Below are 22,469 nucleotides of genomic sequence, written 5' to 3'. Positions count from 1 at the left end.
CAGGTGGTGCAGACAGACCTCCACAGCTGCCCTCCCAGGCAGGAACTAACCTTGTCATTTTCCACATTTCTGAGAAGCCACAGTTCTCCAGCTGCAGTGACTCCGTTCCTGAGAGCTGAGGTCTGGCTGCCCTCTTAAAGGACCTCCCTCACACCCCAGATCCTCGCTCACCCAGGCACACGCTGTGCTCTCGTTGCAGCTCTAAAAAAAAAAAAAACAGGTTTTTATTCTGGAGCAGCTGAGTCTGGGCCAACTAAAGGACCATGGATGGCTGTAACCCCAAATGTAACCCCCGTGCCAGGGCCCTCATTTTACGTCACCAGGGGTTATCTTTAGCTTCCCAAGAGGAAGGAAACTCTGTGTCTCTGGTCCTCCCACCCCTTCGTTCCCCCCCCCCCCCCCCCAGACCGTTGCTGTGGAGTGCACTCCGACTCATAGCCACCCTGCGGGACAGAGCAGAATTGCCCCGTAGGACTTCCAAGGAGCAGCCAGTGGGTTCAAACTGCCAGCATTTGGGTTAGCAGCTGAACTCTTAACCACTGTGCTAATGGCCCCACGCCAAAAAAATCACAAAGGTTGCGGTGTGGCTGGCATGGCGGCACATGGAGGCGGGGTGTGGCCGGCAGAATCCAGCTGGGCACTTCCTCACCACCAGTCTGATGAGCAGTGCAGGCGCTCACCCTGCCCTGCCACTCAGCCCCACGTGCACACTTCATGGCCGGGAGAGAGTAGGCCACACAGACCCCTCTCTTCCTCACACCATCTCCTCCTTCCTTGCAGAATCCCTCCCCTCCCCTCCCCCAACTTTCTCAGGAAGCAGTCCTTGCTCAGCAGTTAGCAAGCCCCCATCTCTTCACGTGACTTGGAACTCTTCGAAGCCTCCACTGTGGGCTAGGCATCTTTCCACTTGCTCTAGTACCTCCTTCAGCTCCTAGGCGAGGAGAGGGGACATTTATTTATTCAAGGAATACTTGCAGGGGCCAGAGCTCTGGGTGCTGGGGTGCTGGGGTCAGCAGGACAAGGACCTGCCCTGTGTGTCTCACATGGGAGTGGAGGAGAAAGACAGTAAACCGACAGATAGATACAGACTGTGCAGAGAAACAGAGGAAGGTCCACGTAGAGATGGACAGGGCACTGTTCTAGATAAGGTAGACAAGGAAGGCCTCTCTGGGAGGTCACCTTCAAAGTGGGATGGAAGCACCCTTCAACTGGCCAGGGCTGTTACATGGGAGGAGCTTGACGTGTTTGAAACAAAGCACACATTCAGACACACCGTGGTTTACCTTCCTTCAGTTGATTCTCCCTCCCTGTATTTTTTCCTGAGTTTCTCAAGAAAATCTAGCATATGGGACGCTGGGATTATCTTTCACAGCACATGAGATTAAGTCTGCTGATACACTGAGACACTCACATGCACATAACTTTTGGCTCTTACTGGAACGTCTTCTGCCACTGCAGCCGTGGAAAGGAAGGCTCTGCCCCTTCCCAGTTTGTGAGTAGCCCCTCCCCAGCCATAATGGCAGTGGGTAAGAAGGAAGACAGCCCTGGCTGAGTTCATAAAGATAAACATATGCAGTCTTTTGCCCCTTGGTAACGCACAGGACTTGCATGCTGTTCAGGCAGGTGCATATTCAGGAGAGAAAGTGGGAAGTTACTCAGCTTCTCTCCCTGCTGCCACTCAGCAGGACGTACTTGAACCTCGCCCTCACTGTATTTGTGTGAGTACCCCATTAATGTATACAGCGCCCCCAAGAGAGTATCTCACCATGTGCTGGTTTTCTTTTCAGCTTCCTCGAAAGAATCGACAGCGTCAGTTTGGTTGACTATACACCCACAGACCAGGTATGTGGGATCTAGAGCCTGTGACCGCCCATTGAAATATTTGAAACATGGCCCACTTCCAAAATTGCCCAGTGGTTATTTTAAAAAGCGTTAAGGAAAATTTTCTTAAAATAACTACTTGCAAATTCTTTGTGCTGGCCCTGTGTGAATTAAACCCTGGTGGCACAGCGGTTAAGAGCTATGGCTACTAACTAAAAGGTCAGCAGTTAGAATCCACCAGGTGCTCCCTGGAAACCCTATGGGGCGATTCTACTCTGTCCTATAGGGTTGCTATGAGTCTGAATCGACTCTTTGGCAACGGGTTTGGTTTTTGTTTTTTGGTTTTTTTGGTTTTTGCTTTTGTGTGTGAATATGGTGTGTTTGCCAAACACTGTGGCCTTGCTCCCATGCCTTAGTTCTCTGAAACTTTTTACCAAAACACGAAAATCCAAACTCATACCCATCAAATCTACTCTGTAGGACAGAGTAGAACTGCTCCATAGGGTTTCCTAGGCTATAACCTTTACAGAAGCGGACTGCCACATCTTTCTCCCACGGAACGGCTGGTGGGTCTGAATGGTTAATCACTGGGCCACTGTGACTGCTTATCTAAAACTTATTAGGTATCTGAAATTGCCAATATCAAAACATTTCATCTGCAGAATGTTGTTGGTAGGTGCTGTTGAGTAGGTCCCGACCCATGATGACCTCATGTACAACAAATCACCACCAGGTCCTGCACCATCCCTGTGATTATTTGCAGATCAGACCACTATGTTCCATAAGGTTTTCAGTGGCTGATTTTTGGAAACAGATTGCCAGGCCTTTCTTTCCAGTCAGTCTTAGTCTGGAGGCTCCACTGAAACCTGCTTAGCATCATAGCAACACACAAGCCTGCACTGACAGACGGGTGGCGGCTGCACATGAGGTGCCTTGGCCAGAATCGAACCCTGGTTTCCTGCGTGGAAGGTGACAGGTCCACCACTGAACCACCACGGTCTGTCTGCAGAATACAAGTGTGCAGCTCTCATTGTGCCCAGAGCTATCAACAGAAAAGCTGAGCCTTCCATTCCCAGCTTCAGGAGCTGTGCGTGGCTTCTCCTGGCCCCATCACGGGTCAGGTCCCACAAGCAGTTTCCAGGGGTGATCCACCCCACTGCATATTTGTAAAAGCAGAGAGGGACACTGTGCCTCACTAGGACCACTGACCCTTGGCATCTGCAGAGACTTGCTCATTCAGGGAGCCCCTAGCCCCTTCTAGAGCTAGTGAACTTGAAAGAAGTCAGGGCATCTCCATCCAAACTGGACCCTGTGATACTTCCCCAGTGTCTGTACCCCTGGAGGAGGGTCTTTGGGCTTGGGCCCCTTCTGGAAGCTCACTCTCTTCCTCTCTGTCTCTCCTGGAGGTGTGAGGTCCTCTCTCCTCTGCAGTCCTCTCTCTGAGGTTGACTCCAAGAGTGTAAAACTATTCGATGAACTTGGAGGCATCCTAGTCTAGAGTCAGGTGCTCCAGGCTGTCCTAGCTTTGTCCTCCCCTTTGCAGAAAGACTGCCCAGTGGCTGCTTCTTCAGCATCATAATGATCAGAAAGCCACCCTGATTCTTGACACATGTTCCGGGAGATGTCAGCATTGTGAACCTGAGTTGTGCTCTCATCCCTCATGCTTTGTACTGTTTGGCTATTTTACTCCAGCATCCTTTATCTTGGAGAGAATAGAATATCAGCTAGCATCCAGGCCACGACACCCATGATTTATGAACGCAGAGTTCTCCTTCCTTTGGTTTCTCACCTATATGATTCTGAATTCAATTGGAACAGGAGGCTCCAGCCATTCCAGCTGTAGTGCACTGGGCTCTGTGATGTGGCTGTTGGCACACAACAGTCAGATGCATCATAAACGATAATTATTATTGTTTCTTTTACAATTGGAGAAAATTTTTATTTGAAAAACTCAGTTATTTTATTATACTGAGGCCTTTAATTTTGAAAGAAAACAAAGATATAACTTGATCCGTTCTCTTTTCTTGCCTTCAGGACCTTCTCCGATGCAGAGTTCTGACATCAGGGATTTTTGAGACACGGTTCCAAGTGGACAAAGTGAACTTTCAGTGAGTCTGTGGTTAAGAGTGTGTCCCTCCATAGAGCAGGGGTAGGGTCCCCCGTTTGCTATGCCGTGGCACCCATGGAGCTGCAGGGAGTCAAGCTTGGAGGTGCTCAGCCGCATGGTCTGCAGCACTAACAAGCAATAATGGCAGCTTCAGCTGAGTTTTGAACTCCAGAAACGGTTGAAATGTTGATGTCCACCGCTTGCTTTAAAGTATAAAAGAGAACACCTAAAAGGAAAACGATGTTTTCATCCCAGATGTAGATCTGGCCAGGCCTTCTGTCAGTCAGGAGCCCCATCAAATTAATTCTTCTAACATTTGTATCTTTGGGATACATGGTCACAGTCTGACGGCTGAAAGTAGCATCTTCTTTTTGTCTCCAGTAGGGTCTTCTGGGCTGACCAAGCACAAACTCCAGTGAATATGCTTACTTTCTTTATTTTCTGATTAGTAATAAAATGGTTAATCCTCACTCCAGAAAGCTTCTTCACCATACGCTCCTCTGCCACCTCCCCCTGATGCCATTACCCTAGCTCCCACCCTTCCTCCCCCAGACCATGGCCACCTGTCTCCTGACTCGCCTATTTCAGGCACCCTACTCACTGCCCTAAATGAGTCTTCCAAAGCATAGCTCAGATCATGTTACTCCTCTGCTGAAAGAGGTCCAGAGGTCCACCATTGCATCTGCACCCCAAGTCCCGGCCCTCCACCACGTGACCCAGACCTTCCCCTCTGCCCCCTCAGCCCCCGTGCCTGTATCAGCCTCACCAGACAGGACGAATGGTGGGGTCCTTCCTCAGCCTCCTCAGCCCCCATGCCTGCATCAGCCTCACCAGACTGTATGACTGGTGGGGTCCTCCCAGCACAGCCGGCCTCTCCCGCCACTGAGCTGTGCTCATCCTGTTCTCCCAGCCCCAGTGCTGCCCAGGTGTAGACAAACCCCACACATCTACCAGGCTGTCCTTCAGATCTCGCCCCCAGGGACTCCCTGAGGTTTCTGTAGCACCTACTGTACAGCCTTTCTGCCTTTCCCAAGTTACTTCTGGCCTGTCCGTTTTAGCTCAGCATGCAGACAATGAGGGCCCGGACAGCAGGAGCCCCCTTGGTCTTCTGCTTGTTCTGAAACACCACAGTTCCTAGCAGCCTCCTCAGAACACAGGCAGTTCACAACCACTTCTTGATTTATGGAGAGCCCACCATAAAGTGGTGGCAGGGAGGCAAGCCAGCGGTCTCCGCACTGTTGTGAACTGTGGAGTTTGCATGTCCTTTGGAGTCCCTGGCATGGGAGAGCTGTTAACAATGACATTTTACTCTGCAGTAGTGCTTTTGTTTGAAAGTATTTCGCTAATCACCTCATAAATTTTTATCAAGCACCTTCTGAATGTCCTGCGTGTGCTAATGTACAGCATGGACTAAAATCCGGTAAGGTCATTGCTGTACATGCCCCGGATGGTTAAATACAGACGGGGTGGTCCTAAGCACATGCAGTAAGTTTAGGGATGGGAGAAATCTGAGTGCCAGAGACGTGAGACAGAAAGGCCAGGCAGAATTTGAGGGGGTGCAGAGGATAGTGACCCCCAGTAGAGAGAGAGAGTTCAGTAAAGGGGTACCCTGAGCCCGCAGCGTGAGAAGAGGGCAGGAGCTGGGCTGTGTACCCTGGAGAAGTCTCTGGGTGTGCCTACCTAGAACACAGGGTGGGGGTTAAGAAAACCCCTGGCACGTCCCTGAGCAGAGGCTAGTCAGATAGCAGATAGCAGCAGGCCACCTAGAGGCCTTTTTATCAGTTGGTTAAGGGACAAGCATGAGGTAGTCAAAGAGGTAGGACACACGATATCCTGGGACTGGGACACGCCTTAAGAGGGATCTTTCCCAGGCATGGATTTAGCATGTGCTCAGAGAGGCAAGGTGTGGTTTAAATTAGTAACAGCTGTGCTTATTAAGCACCTACTGTATAACCCAGTACACTGGGGCAGCTGCTGTATGCATTATCTCTGATCCTTACACCCATCCTGCAGACTAACAATGAGGGGACCGAGGCTGGGAGAAGCTGAGTAACTGGTAGCCCCAGGTCACACTGCCTGGTTCCAGTCCAGGCTGGGGTATGTGACTCAGGCCCGATCCCAATGCCCACATGTGGATGGCTGGAGCCTTTTTATCAAAAAAGTGTGCAGTCGTACCGTGGTTTCTCCTAAATTAACATAAGGACCTTTCGGTTGCTCCTCCAGCATGTTCGATGTCGGTGGCCAGAGGGATGAGAGAAGAAAGTGGATCCAGTGCTTCAATGGTAAGTGGTGAGCTGTGAGGAAGGCGGCTGCAGGCCCGCCACTCACCACCGCTGCTACACTGAACGGTTCTTGAATGAGCTGTGCTGCAGTCTAATTAGCATGTAAAATGCAGCCTTCTACAGAAGCTTGTTGTGCCATAAAGGTGAAGCTCATAAACAAGGGATCTAAGTGTCCCAGATTCACATTTGTTCTTTGCTAATGTGTGCAGCCTCCTCTTGTACACCCTGGGACAACTCAATGACAGATACCGTGATTATTCAAGTCACTCTCATGGTCACCGAGTGGTCATTTCCATGGAAAGGAGTAGCTGTTGGGTGTGTACTTTATCACAGTCCCCCAGTGAACATCTGTGTGTAACTAAGGTGCTTCCTTTTCTCTTGGTCCCACTAAGACGTCACTGCCATTATCTACGTCGCAGCCTGCAGCAGCTACAACATGGTGATTCGTGAAGACAACAACACCAACAGGCTGAGAGAGTCCCTGGACCTTTTCGAAAGCATCTGGAACAACAGGTTACACACTGCATTGGCCATTTTCTTTTATTAAAAATACCATTCAGCTCACGTTCATCTTCAGATATAGTCTTTCCTTACCGATGAAACCCAAACCACAAGAGGGGTCTCTCTCTTAGTCCGTCTGATGCGTAGACACACTTGGAACGGGGCACACTGCTGGTGACGCTCTAGGAGTGCTTTGTCAAGAACACTTACATCTCTGTTCTGAAAGCCTTAGGACTCAAAATTGGTTTTATTCGATGCTTAAAATTTAAGGACACACACTAATAACAAGATGGTCTCTAAGATACCTTACAAAATTACAGCACAATCATGTTTGAGACTGCTTGTATTGCAAAGTAGCAGGTCAAGTGACTGTTTCAGAAAGGAATACCCATCAAAACACACACAGTACATACATGTACGTATATAGTTTAAAATCTAATGTTTTTTCTGAATCACTTAGAAAATATCACCAAGGAGGACAGGAACAGATCAGATCAAGCAAACATAAATTGACCCTGCAAAAGGTTTGGATAATCAGTAAAAGTATTTCTCTCTCAAGCATTCACCAACCCCTCTCAGTTTTATAGTATTATGATAGTTATTAGGGAAAAAAAAAGGGGCAGGAAGAAATAAGAAATACTGGGTATACAGAGTAATATTATAGAGCTATAAATTTATATACACACACACATATATATCGCATGAGAAAATGACCACAGTATTGTTCAAAAAGCAGATTAAAAAAAAAAACATAATCTTAATTTTATAAATATGTGTGAGGATAGAAAAAAATCTGGGAGTAAAAACATAAAAATTCTTAAAGTGATTGTCTCTAGATAAATTTCATTAGGTTTTTTTCCTCTATAATTTCTAAAATTTAGACTAGTTTTTATAAGGATAGTATATTTTATAATTACACCTATTCCTCACTTACCGACTTTCTCATTATCCAACATTTCGCATTTACAACAATAGTAAAAAATCTACTATCCAATATTTTGCACATGAATGATGTACATCTGGCACTAACGAATGCTGAGGTCAGAGGCCAGAGTAACACTGGCTGTGATGGTTAAGGTTATGGTTCAACTTAGCTGGACCATTGTTCTCAGTGGCTTGGCAATTACGTAATGGTTTAGTCTGACAGCTATGTAATGATGTAATTTGTAGTCACCTTCCATTTCGTGATCTGATGTGATCATCTTCCATTTCTGCATAACACCAATTTTTGCTTAATGACCTGATCTTTGAAACTTAACCATGTCGATAAATGAGGAGTGGGTGTAGAAACAGAGATGCTATTTCCATTTGAGAGGAAATGGATTGTGTTTTCAATTTATATTAAGATTCCTGAGTACTATCAGTCAGCTTGTTTCCTTTGAAGTAATGTAATTTCCATAGGCTTTGCTGATTTGCACAGTTAAATGAGTTATAAGCCAACCCTCATCTCCTGTTTAACAAGCACAGAAGGAAAGAGCAGAGACCTGTTCGTGTTTCACCTTCACTGCAAAAGTGTGCTTGTCATGGAAAGTGCAGTGAATCTGCATCTGATGCACAGCATTTCTGGATTTGGAGACCCTTAGGCTAGGGGGGAAAGGACCTGTTCAGAGGAGGCTGGGGAGGAGGAAGAAGAACCAAGCCAGCCACAAATTAAGTTCTGTGTGATTAATTGAGGAGTCAGGCATTTTGTTAACTCTTTTTAACTTCTTCTAGATTAAGTGTCCTGAGCCTTACACATCACAGCACAAAAATCCCAGAGTATTTATTATGTAAGTAAATCTTAGCTTTGGTACCAATAGATTTGTATCCGCAGAGCAGTTGAATTAGAAAGTGCTGAACTGCTAAATTAACCTAGCTATATTTGTTTTAGTATTATAAAAATATCTTGTTTACAGATGGAATGGAGGACTGAGATATTGGTCAGACAATCCTGTACATTTCAGGAAGATGACAACATTCTCCTTTCAACTTAATTTCCATGCTAGAGGAAACATCACACCGTAGTGCATGTGAAATGTGCATGTTTGCTTCTCTTTTTCAGGTGGCTGCGGACCATTTCTATCATCTTGTTCTTGAACAAGCAAGACATGCTGGCAGAAAAAGTCTTGGCAGGGAAATCAAAAATTGAAGATTATTTCCCAGAGTATGCAAATTATACTGTTCCTGAAGATGGTAAGATTATCAAACGAGTTTCTGCTGGATTATGGAATAAAAATGTTGTTTTTTTTTTTCCAATAGTCCTGTGACTATAACTCGCACAGTTCTGATGAGTCCAAGGACTTTAGTTCTTTAAATCAGTCTTCTCCTTCACTGCCTCTATTTGGGTGTATTCTGTACTGTTGTACATAGGATGGCTATAAGTCAGAACCAACTCAATGGCACCTAACAACAACAGCAACAATCCTAAAATACCAGAGTATTGCTTATGTACAACCAAACACCTCATGGGATTTGGTTCCTTGGTTTGGAGGTTTAGCGTCACGGTTTCATGGGACATCCCAATTAATTGGCCTAATAGTGTGTTTAGTGCTTCTATTCTACCTCCTATTTTGTTACATAGTGCCTGGAGTCTTAAAAGCTTGCAAGTGGCCATCGAGGGCACAACAATTGGTCTCTATTCACCTGGAGCAACAGAGGAAGAAGGAGTGTCAGGCATAGGAGGAGGAGGATATAGAATGTGTGGCTAATTGCCTCTGTGAAACCAGAAGAATTGGATGGTGCCCTGCTACCATTACTGAACATTTTCATCAAATATTCCACAGAAGAACCTTGATCAAAAAGGGGAAAACACAGAAAAAAATTTCAAATTCTCATAGACTGTAGACTTTCTGGAGCCAGTGAGAGTAAATGAACCCCTGAAACTGTTGCCCTGAGATAATCTTTAAACCTTAAACCAAAAATATCCCCTGAGTCTTCTTGAAACCAAACAGTAGTTTAGCTTAACTATTATCAAAGGTCTGCCTTGAGCATTATGCTCTTTTAAGAACTATCTATATGGGATCTAAGTGACAACAGCAACTCAAAAGATTAGATAGGAACCTAAAGGGCCATGAGTTTATGTTAATGTGGGAGGGACAATTCAGAAAAGGAGGGTGAGAATGGTTGCACAACTCAAAGAATGTAATCAATGTCATAATTGAACATGTAGAAACATGTTGAAACATGTCTTGCTGTGTATATTCTCAACAACAAAATAAATAAATAAAATTTAGGGGGGAAAAATCCTATTTAGGATTCCAGTTAAGAAAGTGCAGCTTTGGGATGAGGGTACCAGTTCTCTGACTGACTCTTCTGCGCCCCCCAGTTGAGTGTGTATTGTGACCTGGGTGCCTCGTTAAGACCTTTACATAGACTGTCTCACTCAATCCTCATAATAGCCCGATATGGTCATTTTTGCCATTCTTGTTCATTGTTCCAACGCCATGCTTCTGTCCACCAGGCTTGCCTGCTCTTGTGTGCAGCTTGCTCTTCAACTACAACAGCAGTGGTTTCCAGTGAGGAGGGCCACCATCCTGGCTTGCCTGAGACTGAGGGGACCCACAACATGGGACTTTCAGTGCTAAAGCCAGGAAAGTCCCAGGAAGCTGGAAAGAGCTGGTCACCCTATTTCCCACTGACACTCATTAGTTTTTCAGTGTACACTGGGTCCACCAGATAGAAGTGTATTTTAAAGGGAAAATAACACCACTCCCTCTTAAAATTTGAGTCCCAAACTAGATAAAGCACAATGAAAGGGACTTCCCTAGAAATTTCAGTAAAAATTGTTGGAATTTTTTTTTAATCCATGAAGAAAAAAGAAAAACGTGGCATTTTAAATTAATTTTTGCTCCTTAGGTTCAATTTCCTTTTCTCCATAATGGTAGAGGCTTTATATATTCATAGTAAAATCCTGAATCACGTAGGATCTTTTAACAAAGCCCTGCTGCTAATTATTTTCCTCATTCCTATAAAAAAGGTGAAAATCTGCATTGCGCTAGCTCTTCACTAAACCCCCATACTCATAAACACCCCGTGCAGTATCTGTAATTTACTGCAAAGTGGGCCACAGTGTAGTCGACAAGAGTTAGAGGTCCAGGCTCTTTCTGAGGGTCAAATCATTCATAAATCCATTGAAATTCATCGTAGTCTCTATAGTGAACTGTGTTAGCCTGGTAATATACTTCCTGAGACTAAGATAGGTGCTTCTTACCTGAGGGAAGTCATCAGTCTTCCCTGCTACTGGTGTTTCCATTAACTTTTCCCCATCACCACCTCTCCTACCACCAGATTCTGTCACCAGCTCAAAATGCCCACCTTCCCAGGCTCTTCCTTCTTCTCTCCTCACAGCTGTGGTCCTGGCCTTCTTTCCCCTCACCTCAGCTGCTGCTTCAGCTCCCTGCTGACCACTCTGTGTCTGATCACTCACCTTTCCAGAACATTCTGTGAACTTCTGCCAAAGTCATCTTTCTGGCACACAACCATACTCTTTCATCTCACTAACCACATCATAGAGCAGGTCTGCCCTGACCAGGGGTATTAAAGGCAGTGACTGAGGGGCTGCATTGCTGGCCATGTTGACAGGCCTAGTGGCTGAGCACCTGCGGGCTGTGGGACACTGCACCTGCTCCACATTGCCTTGGGGGCCGTAGGATGGGGGCTGCTCCCAGACCCCCTGATCCTGCTGCTGTGGATGCGCCTACTGCATCCGGGACAGCAAGGCCCCTGCTACAGCTGGATCCACATCCCACTCAACACTCTCAACTCTGACTTACTCAGCAATAACAAGGAGAGAACTACTGGTCATTTTAACAGCATGAGTGAAATGCCAAGAGGCTACTATTCATCTGTTAGTTTGTCATACTGTGGTGGCTTGCATGTTGCTGTGATCATATGGTCTACTATGCTGGGAATGACAAATTGAAGAGGAATGGCATCACATTCATCATCAAAAAGAACATTTCAAGATCTATCCTGAAATACAGCACTGTCAATAATAGGACAATACCCATGCACCTACAAGGAAGACCAGTTAACATGACTATTATTCAAATTTATGCACCAACAACTTATGCCAAAAGTGAGAAATTGAAGATTTTTACCAACTCCTGCAGTCTGAAATTGATTAAACATGCTAATCAAGATGCATTGTTAATTAGTGATGATTGGAATGATACTTGGAAAATATGGCCTTGGTTGATGCTGGAGATCACATGATAGAATTTTGCAAAACAAACAACTTCTTCATGGCAAATATCTTTTTTCAACAACATGAGCTGCGACTGTACACGACATGAACCTTGCCAGGTGGAATAAACAGGAGTCAAATCAGATCTGTGGAAAGAGACAATGGAAAAGCTCAATACTATCAGTCAGAACAAGGCCAGGGGCCAACTATGGAACAGACCATCAATTGCTCTTATGCAAGTTCAAGGTGAAGCTGAAGAAAATTAAAAGAAGCCCATGAGAGCCAAAGTATGACCTTATGTATCTCCCACCTGAATTTAGAGACCATCTCAAGAATAGATTTGACACACTGAACACTAATGACCAAAGACCAGACGAGTTGTGGAATGACATCAAGTACATCAGACCTGAAGAAAGCAAAAGGTCATTAAAAAGACAAGAAAGAAAGAAAAGACCAAAATGGATGTCAGGAGAGACTGAGTGTACATTACCTAAAGTGAGTGGAAGAAATGTTGAAATAAAAGAGCTGAACAGAAGATTTCAAAGGGAGGCTCAAGAAGACAACGTACTATAAGGAAATGTGCAAAGACCTGGAGTTGGAAAACCAAAAGGGAAGAACACACTCAGCATTTCTCAAGCCGAAAGGACTGAAGAAAAGTTCAAGCCTAGAGTTGCAATAACGAAGGCTGCTATGGGGAAAGTATTGAATGTCGCAGGAAGCATCAAAAGAAGATGGAAGGAATACCCAGAGTCATTGTACCAAAAAGAATTGGTTGACATCCAACCATTCAGGAGGCAGCATATTGTCAAGAACTGATCATACTAAAGGAAGACGTCCAAGCTGCACTGAAGGCATTGGCAAAAAGCAAAGCTCCAGGAGTTGAAGAAATACCAGTTGAGATGTTTCAACAAACAGATGCTATGCTGGAAGTGCTCACTCGTCTATGCCAAGAAATTTGGAAGGCAGCTACCTGGCCAACTAACTAGAAGAGATCCATTTTTGTGTCCATTCCAAAGAAAGGTGATCCAACAAAATGTGGAAATTATCCAACAATATCATTAATATCACATGCAAGTAAAATTTTGCCGAAGATAATCGAAAAATGATTGCAGCAAGGAACTGTCAGAGATTCAAGCTGGAGTCAGAAGAGGAAGTGGAACAAAGAAAATCATTGCTGATGTCAGATGAATCTTGGCTGAACGCACAGAATAACCGAACGATGTTTTGTTCGCCTGTGTTTTATTAACTATGCATGGGTAACATATTGAAGAACGGGAATTCCAGAACACTTAATTGCGTTCAGGCAATTGTTTGAACAGAAAAAGCGGATATTGCTTGGTTTAAAATCTGGAAAGGTGTGTGTCAGGGTTGTTCCCATTAACTATACTTATTCAATTTGTATGCTGAGCAAAATAATCTAAGAATCTGGCCTATATGAAGAAGAAGACGGCATCAGGGTTGGCGGAAAGCTCATTAACAACCTATGCTATGCAAATAACAACCTTGCTTGTTGACAGTGATGAGAACTTGAAGCACTTTCTGATGAAGATCAAAGACAACAGCCTTCAGTATGGATTACACCTCAACATAAAGAAAGCAAAACTCCTCACAACATGATAAATGAAGAAAATATTGAAGTTGTCAAAGATTTCACTTTACTTAGATCCATAATCAACACCCAGAAGCAGCAAGATATCCAATGAGTGCTCGCTTCGGCAGCACATGTACTAAAATAGGAATGATACAGAGAAGATTAGCATGGCTCCTGCACAAGGATGACACTCAAATGCATGAAGCATTCCATATTTTTACAGAAAATACAGAGAGAACTGTTGAAGATTTGTTGCCAGAAATTTTCTCTGATATCATGAAAAATGAGAAGATGCTCACCGAACACCACACAAGGTAGATCCCAAAAGAAAACCACCAAGTCATATAATCAAACTTACCAAAACCAAAGATAAAGAGAGAATTTTAAGAGCGGCTACAGATAAACGAAAAGTCATCTACAAAGGAGAGTCAATAAGACTAAGCTCTGACTATTCAGCAGAAGCCATGTAGGCAAGAAGGCAATGGGATGACTTCTATAAAGCCTTGAAGGAAAAGAATTGCTAGCCAAGAATTATATATCCAGCAAAATTGTCACTCACTTGATGGCAAAATTAGGGCATTTCCAGATAAAGAGAGGTTTAGGGAATTTGCAAAAAACCAAACCAAAATTACAAGAAATACTAAGGGGAGTCCTCTGGTTAGAAAATCAATAACATTGGATAATAACCCAAGACTGGAACACAGGACAGAAAAAACAGATATCAACCCTGATAGGGAAGTCACAAAAATAAAGTTAAAACACTGAAAATAGGGAAACAGAAACATCAATATGTAAAAGATGACAACATTAAAAGAAAAAAAAGAGGAACTAAAAAATGTAGTCATAGATCTTTCATATGGAGAGGAAGTCAAGATAATATAAAGAAATAAAAGATTGGTTTAAACTTAGAAAAACAGGAGTAAATATTAAGGTAACCACAAAGGAAACTAACAATCCTACACATCAAAATAAAAAACAAGAAAAACATAAAGACTCAGCAAATGCAAAAGCAAAAATATGAAAAGAAAATGCGTAAAGAAAAATGACTCAGCACAGAAAATTAAGTGGAACAAAGAAACTGTCAACAACACACACACACAAAAAAATAACATCAAAATGAAGGCACTAAACTCATACCTATCAGTAATTACACTGAATGTAAATGGACTAAATGCACCAATAAAGAGACAGGGCACAGTGGATAAAAAACACAATCCATCTATATACTGCCTACAAGAGACACATCTTAAAGACACAAACAAACTAAGACTGAAAGAATGGAAAAAATATATCAAGCAAACAACAATCAAGAAAGAGCAAGAGTAGCAATGTTAATCTCTGAGAAAATAGATTTTAAAGTAAAACCCACTACAAAGGATAAGGAAGGACACTATATAATGATTAAAGGGTCAATATACCAAGAGGACATAACCATAACAAATATTTACCCACCCAACGACAGGGCTTCAAAATACATAAAACAAACTCTAACCACATTGAAAAGAGAGATAGACAGCTCCACAATAATAGTAGGAGACTTCAACACACCACTTTTGCTGAAGAACATCCAGAAACAAGCTCAGTAAAGACAAGGAAGATCTAAATGCCACAATCAACCAACTTGACCTCATAGGCATATACAGAACACTCCCTCCCAACAACAACCAAGTATACTTTCTTTTCTAACACACAGGGAACATTTTTCAGAATAGACCAAAACAAGCCTTAACAGAATCCAAAGCACTGAAATATTACAAAGCATCTTTTCTGACCATAAAGCTATAAAAGTAGTAATCAATACAGAAAAAGCAAGGAAAAAAAAAATCAAACACATGGAAACTGAACAACACCTTGCTCAAAAACTACTGGGTTACAGAAGAAATTAAGGACAGAATAAAGAAATTCACAGAGTCAAATGAAAATAAAAACACATCTTACCAGAACCTTTGGGACACAGCAAAAGCAGTGCTCAGAGGTCAATTTATAGCAATAAATGCACACATCCAAAAAAAGAAACAGCCGAAATCAAAACATTAACCTTACAACTCGAACAAATAGAGAGCAGCAAAAGAAGCCCTCAGCCACCAGAAGAAAGCAAATAATAAAAATTGGAGCAGAATTAAATGAAATAGGACTAGAAAAACAACTGAAAGAGTTAACAAGACCAAAAGCTGATTGTCTGAAAAGATCAACAAAATTGATAAACTATTGGCCAAAATGGCAAAAGAAAAACAGGAGAGGAAGCAAACAACCCAAATAAGAAATGAGATGGATGATATCACAACAGACCCAAATGAAATTAAAAGAATCATAACAGAATACTATGAAAAATTGTGCTCTAACAAATTTGAAAACCTAGAGGAAATGGACAAATTTCTAGAAACGAACTACCTACCAAAACTGACAAAAACAGAGGTAGAAAAACCAAATAAATCTATAACAAAAGAGGAGATTGAAAAGGTAACTTAAAAACTCCTGACAAAAAAAAAAGCCCTGGCCCTGATGGCTTCACTGGAGAATTCTACCAAACCTTCAGGGAAGAGTTAACAACACTACTATTAAAGGTATTTCAGAGCATAGAAAAAGATGGAATACTCCCAAACTCATTCTGTGAAGCCAGCATATCCCTGATACAAAACCAGGTAAAGACACCACAAAAAAAAAAAAAGAAAATTACACACCTATATCCCTCATGAACATAGACACAAAAATCCTCAACAAAATTCTAGCCAGTAGAATTCAACAACATAGCAAAAAAAATAATAATTCATTATGACCAAGTGGGATTCATACCAGGTATGCAGGGATGGTTCTATATTAGAAAAACAATCAATGTAATCCGTCACATAAATAAAACAAAAGACAAGAACCACATGATGCAGAAAAGGCATTTGACAAAGTCCAACACCCATTCATGATAAAAACTCTCAGCAAAATAGGAATTGAAGAGAAATTCCTCAACATAATAAAGGGCATTTATACAAAGCCAACAGCCAACATCATCCTAAACGGAGAAAGTCTGAAAGCACTCCCCTTGAGATCAGGAGCCAGACGAGGATGCCCTTTATCACTACTCTTATTCAACACTGTGCTGGAGGTCCTAACCAGAGCCGTTAGGCTAGAAAAAGAAATAAAGGGCATCCAGATTGGTAAGGAAGAAATAAAAGTATCTCCATATGCAGGTGATACGATCTTATACATAGAAAACCTCAAAGAATCCACAAGAAAATTGCTGGAACTAATAGAAGAGTTTAGCAAAGTGTCAGGATACAAGATAAACATACAAAAATCAGTTGGATTCCTCTACACCAACAAAGAGAACTTTGAAGAGGAAACCACCAAATCAATACCATTTACAATAGCCCCCAAGAAGATAAAATACTTAGGAATAAATCTAACCAGCGAAGTAAAAGACCTATATGAAGAAAACTACAAAACACCACTGCCAGAAACCAAAAGAGACCTACGTAAGTGGAAAAACATACCTTTCTCAGAAATAGGAAGACTCAACACTGTGAAAATGTCAATCTGCCCAAAGCGATCTACAGATACAATGCAATCTCCATCCAAATTCCAATGGCATCTTTTAATGAGATGGAGAAACAAAATCACCAACTTCATATGGAAAGGGAAGAGGCCCCAGATAAGTAAAGCATTACTGAAGAAGATCTAAGTGTGAGGCCTCACAGTGCCTGATTTTAGAACCTATTATACTGCCACAGTAGTCAAAACAGCTTGGTACTGGTACAACAACAGATACATAGACTAGTGGAACAGAATTGAGAATCCAGACGTAAATTCATCCACCTATGGGCAACTGATATTTGACAAAGACTCAAAGTCAGTTAAATGGGGAAAAGACAGTCTCTTTAACAAATGGTGCTGCTGAAAAATGAAACAAGACCCATACCTTACACCATGCACAAAAACAAACTCAAAATGGATCAAAGACCTAAATATAAAGATCTTGGGAGGAAAAACAGAGACAAGGCTAAATGCCCTAGTACATGGCAGAAACAGAACACGAAACATTACTAACAACACACAAACACCAGAAGAGAAACTAGGTAACTGCGAGCTCCTAAAAATCACTTATGCTCATCAAAAGACTTCACCAAAAAAATAAAAAGACAACCTATAGACCAGGAAAAAAAAATGGCTAATGAACAGGCACTTCACCAAGGAAGACATTCAGGCAGCTAACAGACACATGAGGAAATGCTCTCAATCATTAGCCATTAGAGAAATGCAAATCAAAACTACGAGATACCATCTCACCCCACCAAGCCAGCATTAATCCAAAAAATACAAAATAATAAATGTTGGAGAGGTTGTGGAGAGACTGGAACCTGTATACACTGCTGGTGGGAATATAAAATGGTACAACCATTTTGAAAATTGATTTGGTTCTTCCTTAAAAAGCTAGAAATACCATCTGATCCAGCCATCCCACTCCTTGGAATATATCCAAGAGAAATAAGAGCCCTCACATAAATATGCACACCCATGTTCATTGCAACACTGCTCACAATAGCAAAAAGATGGAGACAGCCTAGGTGCCCATCGACAGATGAATGGATAAACAAATTATGGTATATTCACACAATGGAATACTACACAACGATAAAGAACAACGATGAATCCTCGAAACATAACATGGAGGAATTTGGAAGGCATTATGCTGAGTGAAATTAGTCACAAAAAGACAAACGTTGTATGAGACCACTATTATAAGAACTCAAGAAAAGGTTTAAACACAGAAGAAAGCATTCTTTGATGGTTACGAGGGTGCAGAGGGAAGGAGAGGAATATTCACTAACTAGACAGTTTTTTTTTTTTTTAGACAGTAGTTAAGAATTACCTTAGGTGAAGGGAAGGACAACACACAATACAGGAGAGGTCAGCACAACTGGACTAAACCAAAAGCTAAGAAATTTCCTGAATACAACCAAACACTTTGAGGGACAGAGTAGCAGGGCTGGGGGCCAGGGGACCATGATGGACATCTAGGTCAACTGGCATAACAAAGTTTATTAAGAAAATGTTCTGCATCCCACTTTGGTGAGTGGTGTCTTGTGTCTTAAAAGCTAGCAAGCGGCCATCTAAGATGCATCAATTGGTCCCAACCCACCTGGAGCAAAGAAGAATGAAGAACACCAAAGGCACAAGGAAAACATCAACCCAAGAAATATAAAGGGCCACATAAACCAGAGACTCCAGTCTTAGATCTGAAGAACTAGATGGTGCCTGGCTACCATGATGACCTCCCTGACAGGGAACATAACAGAGAGTCCCTGACAGAGCAGGAGAAAAATGGGGTGAAGAGCTGAAATTCTAGTAAAAAGACCAGACTTAATGGTCTGACTGAGACTGGAGGGACCCCAAACCCTGTGTTAGCCCAAAACTAAAACCATTCCAGAAGGCAACTCTTCAGACAAAGATTAGACTGGACTATAAGACATAAAATGATACTTGTGAAGAGTGTGCTTCTTAGCTCAAGTAGGTATATGAGACTAAATGGGCAGCTCCTGTCCAGAGGAGGCAGAGAAGGACAGGAGCTGGTTGAATGGACACGGGAAATACAGGGTAGAAGCCAGGAGGGAGGAGTATGCTGTCACATTATAGGGAGAGTAACTAGGGTCACATAGCAATGTGTGTATAAATTTTTGTATGAGAAACTGACTTGAACTGTGAACTTTCACTTAAAGCACAATTTAAAAAAAATATTGCTTTAGGCAAATCTGCAAAAGATCTCTTTAAAGTGTTTTTTTAAAAAAAAAATTTTGTCACTGAGGAATAAGGTGCACCCGACCCAAGCCATGGTATTTTCAGTCGCCTCATATGCACGCAAAAGCTGTACAATGAATAAGGAAGACCAAAGAAGAACTGATGTCTTTGACTTGTTAGAGAACGATATCGAATATACCATGCACTGCCAGAAGAACAAACAAATCTGTCTTGGAAGTACAGCCAGAATGCTTCTTGGAAGCAAAGATGGCAAAACTCCACCTCATGTATTTTGGACATGTTATCACTGGGGAAGGACATCATGCTTGGTAGAGTAGACAGTCAGTGAAATAGAGAAGACCCTCCATGAGATGGATTGACACAGTGGCTGCAACAATGAGCTCAAACATAGCAATGATTCTGAGGATGGCACAGGACTGGTCAGTGCATAGGGTCACTACCTGGACCAACTCAATAGCACCTAACAACAACATGCTGAGTGAAAAGAGCCTTGGTGGCGCAACGGTTAAGCACTTGGCTACTGACCAGAAGGTTGGCATTTGGAACCCAGGGAGAAACTCCAAGCGAAAAAGAGCTGGCAATCTGCTTCCATAAAGACTGTGGCCAAGAAAACCCTATGGAGCAGCTCTACTGTGTCACATGGGGTTCCTGTGAATCGAAAACAGCTTGACGGCGCCTAACAACAACAACATGCTGAGTGAAAGAATGCAAGCAAAAAAGCCAAGCCAGCCAGCTGCTGGTGAGTCAACTCCAAATCATGGTAACCCCACGTGTGTCAGAGTAGAACTGTGCTTCACAGGGTTTTTAATGGAGGATTTTTTGGAAGTATATAACCAGGCCTTTCTTCAGAGGTGCCCCTGGGTTAGGCAACAGCTGAGGGTGTTAACCCATTGCACCACCCAGGGACTTCAAGGAAAATACTGTACATGCTACATGAACCCATTTATATAAAATTCTAGAAAATGCAGACTAATCAAGAGTGACAGAAATTGTATCCATAGTTGTCTGGGAATAGGGGGAGAGAGGAGATTGTGAGAGAGAGATGACAATGGTGGATGAGCGGTATGGAAACTTGGGAAAGTGCTGAAATGTTTGTTATTTTGATCCTTGTGATGATTTCACTATATCAAAACTCATCAATTCTGCTATTTCAAATGTATCCCATTTATTGTATGTCAGTTACATCTCAGTAAATGCCGATGCCCAAGTCCCTCCCCAGGTGGGTTACTTGAGGTGCTCTAGGTGTTCAGTACTTCAAATCTCCCCACCCATTCACCCACCCCATGATTCCAGCAAGTGGCCCAGGCTGAAAACCAGAGGTCTCGTGCCTTGGCACACTTAGGTGATACTGAGCTTCTCCCCAGAGCTCATCCCTCTTCCCCATGGCTGATCCCTCCTTCTATGGCCCGTACCTCCTCCTCACATCTGCCCCTCCTCCCCATCTCCATCCTTCCTCCCACAGCCTTTCCTCACCACAGCCTGATCCTCCTTTTCACACCTGTCCCTCCTCCCCTCAGCCTGTCTTCCTCCCCTCAGCCTGTCCCTCCTTCCCCTGCCTGTCCCTCCTCCCCGTGCCTATCCCTCCTCCCCATGCCTGTCCTACCTCCATGGCCTGTCCCTCCTCCCCTCAGCCTGTCTTCCTCCCCTCAGTCTGTCCCTCTTGCCCTCAGACTGTCCCTCCTCCCCTCAGCCTGTCTCTCCTCCTATGGCCTGTCCCTCCTCCTATAGCCTGTCCCTCATCCCCATGCCTGTCACTCGTCCCCATGCCTATCCCTCCTCCCCATGCCTGTCCTACCTCCATGGCCTGTCCCTTCTCCCCATGCCTGTCCCTCCTCCCCTCAGCCTATCCCTTCTGTCATCAACCTGTCCCTCCTCCCCATGCGTGTCCCTCTTCCATGGTCTGTCCCTTCTCCCCATGCCTGTCCTCCCATAGCCTGTCCCTCCTCCCCATGCCTGTCCCTCGTCCCCATGCCTATCCCTCCTCCCCATGCCTGTCCTACCTCCATGGCCTGACCCTTCTCCCCATGCCTGTCCCTCGTCCCCATGCCTATCCCTCCTCCCCATGCCTGTCCTACCTCCATGGCCTGACCCTTCTCCCCATGCCTGTCCCTCCTCCCCTCAGCCTATCCCTTCTGTCAACCTGTCCCTCCTCCCCATGCGTGTCCCTTTTCCATGGCCTATCCCTTCTCCCCATGCCTGACTGTCCTCCCATTGCCTGTCCCTCCTCCCTATGCCTGACCATCCTCCCACAGCCTGACCCTCCTTCTCAATGCCTGTACCTCTTCCCCATGGTTTGCAGAAGGCCTGCCCAGTCACTGCTCTTGGGGCCACATGACAGGCCTCATGTCAGGCCTGACATAGCACTGGCCAAGGCCCCAACCTCCTGTACCCATGTGAACAACTGTGTCATCATAGAAGGTGCAGCAAATGGAAGAGGGTGATGAGAACACTCAGACATGTCGCCAAGATTTCAGGAAAACAGATCTCATGAGGTCACAGAAAATACTGGAATGATTCCATGACCTCTGCCAGGGAAAAGGTCTGCAGAAGGACCTGAGTCAAAATGCATCTTCTCCAGCGGGTTTTCACCAGGGATGCCAAGGTCTAAGTTGGTAGGTAGTAGGAACTGGAAAGGGGATCTTCCTAAGAACAAACTTCATGGAACTGGAGAGCGCAACCTAGGTTAGCAAGCTTGGTGCTGAGTCAGCTCCAGTGGTCACGAGGAAAATCCGCCTGCTAGCCATGGAGGCGAAGACTGCACTAGAGTTTGGTATAGTCCCTTTCCAACGTTTCGAGTGGCAGTTATCCCTCCAAAAATAAATTTTTTTTATATACATATTAGAAATAAAATTATTTGAGAGGAGAAGCGGGGAATGAAAATTCCACTTTAGCTTTTTGCCTCACCATACATGTCTTTTAATGCTAACAATATACATAGTCTATTTTAATTCCTTTTATGTTTTCCATAGAGTTGTATCTTTGTTTCACATTGCTTAATTAAAATTCCATCTTTAATTTCTGCAGCAACACCAGATGCAGGAGAGGATCCCAAAGTGACAAGAGCCAAGTTCTTTATCCGGGATCTGTTTTTGGTAAGTAATTTTCTTAACCTTTGTCTTCCTACTACCTAAGACTTGTATTTCTCTTTGTAATTTGCACAATTCTTAAGTTTACCTGATCTCATTTAATCTGTCCCCAAAACTCTCAGAGGTGAGAGAAGGTAGAATCACCTTCATCTCACCACAGAGCAAACAG

At 43.6% G+C, this 22,469-nt stretch overlaps 1 protein-coding gene and 1 non-coding gene across 6 annotated transcripts in view; both read left to right on the top strand.

Annotated features, from left to right (window-relative positions):
• The window catches only part of GNAL (G protein subunit alpha L), a 264,809-nt gene that overhangs the window by 228,736 nt on the left and 13,604 nt on the right, over window positions 1–22,469 (top strand). For all 5 annotated transcript variants that reach the window (XM_049901260.1, XM_049901263.1, XM_049901259.1 and 2 more), the window contains 6 exons: window positions 1,788–1,842; window positions 3,856–3,929; window positions 6,152–6,210; window positions 6,603–6,723; window positions 8,753–8,883; window positions 22,239–22,306. In XM_049901260.1, the coding sequence (XP_049757217.1) occupies window positions 1,788–1,842; window positions 3,856–3,929; window positions 6,152–6,210; window positions 6,603–6,723; window positions 8,753–8,883; window positions 22,239–22,306 (508 nt within the window). The remainder of the gene's footprint in view (window positions 1–1,787; window positions 1,843–3,855; window positions 3,930–6,151; window positions 6,211–6,602; window positions 6,724–8,752; window positions 8,884–22,238; window positions 22,307–22,469) is intronic.
• LOC126086386 (U6 spliceosomal RNA) lies at window positions 13,579–13,685 on the top strand. Its single transcript, XR_007519478.1, has one exon. It is a non-coding gene; the product is annotated as a U6 spliceosomal RNA (small nuclear RNA).

Source organism: Elephas maximus, chromosome 11 (genome assembly GCF_024166365.1).
Source record: "Elephas maximus indicus isolate mEleMax1 chromosome 11, mEleMax1 primary haplotype, whole genome shotgun sequence".
In the NCBI taxonomy this organism is placed as follows: Eukaryota; Metazoa; Chordata; class Mammalia; order Proboscidea; family Elephantidae; genus Elephas; species Elephas maximus.
The sequence above is the reverse complement of the archived record's forward strand: the minus strand, read 5'-3'. Positions and strand labels throughout refer to the sequence as shown.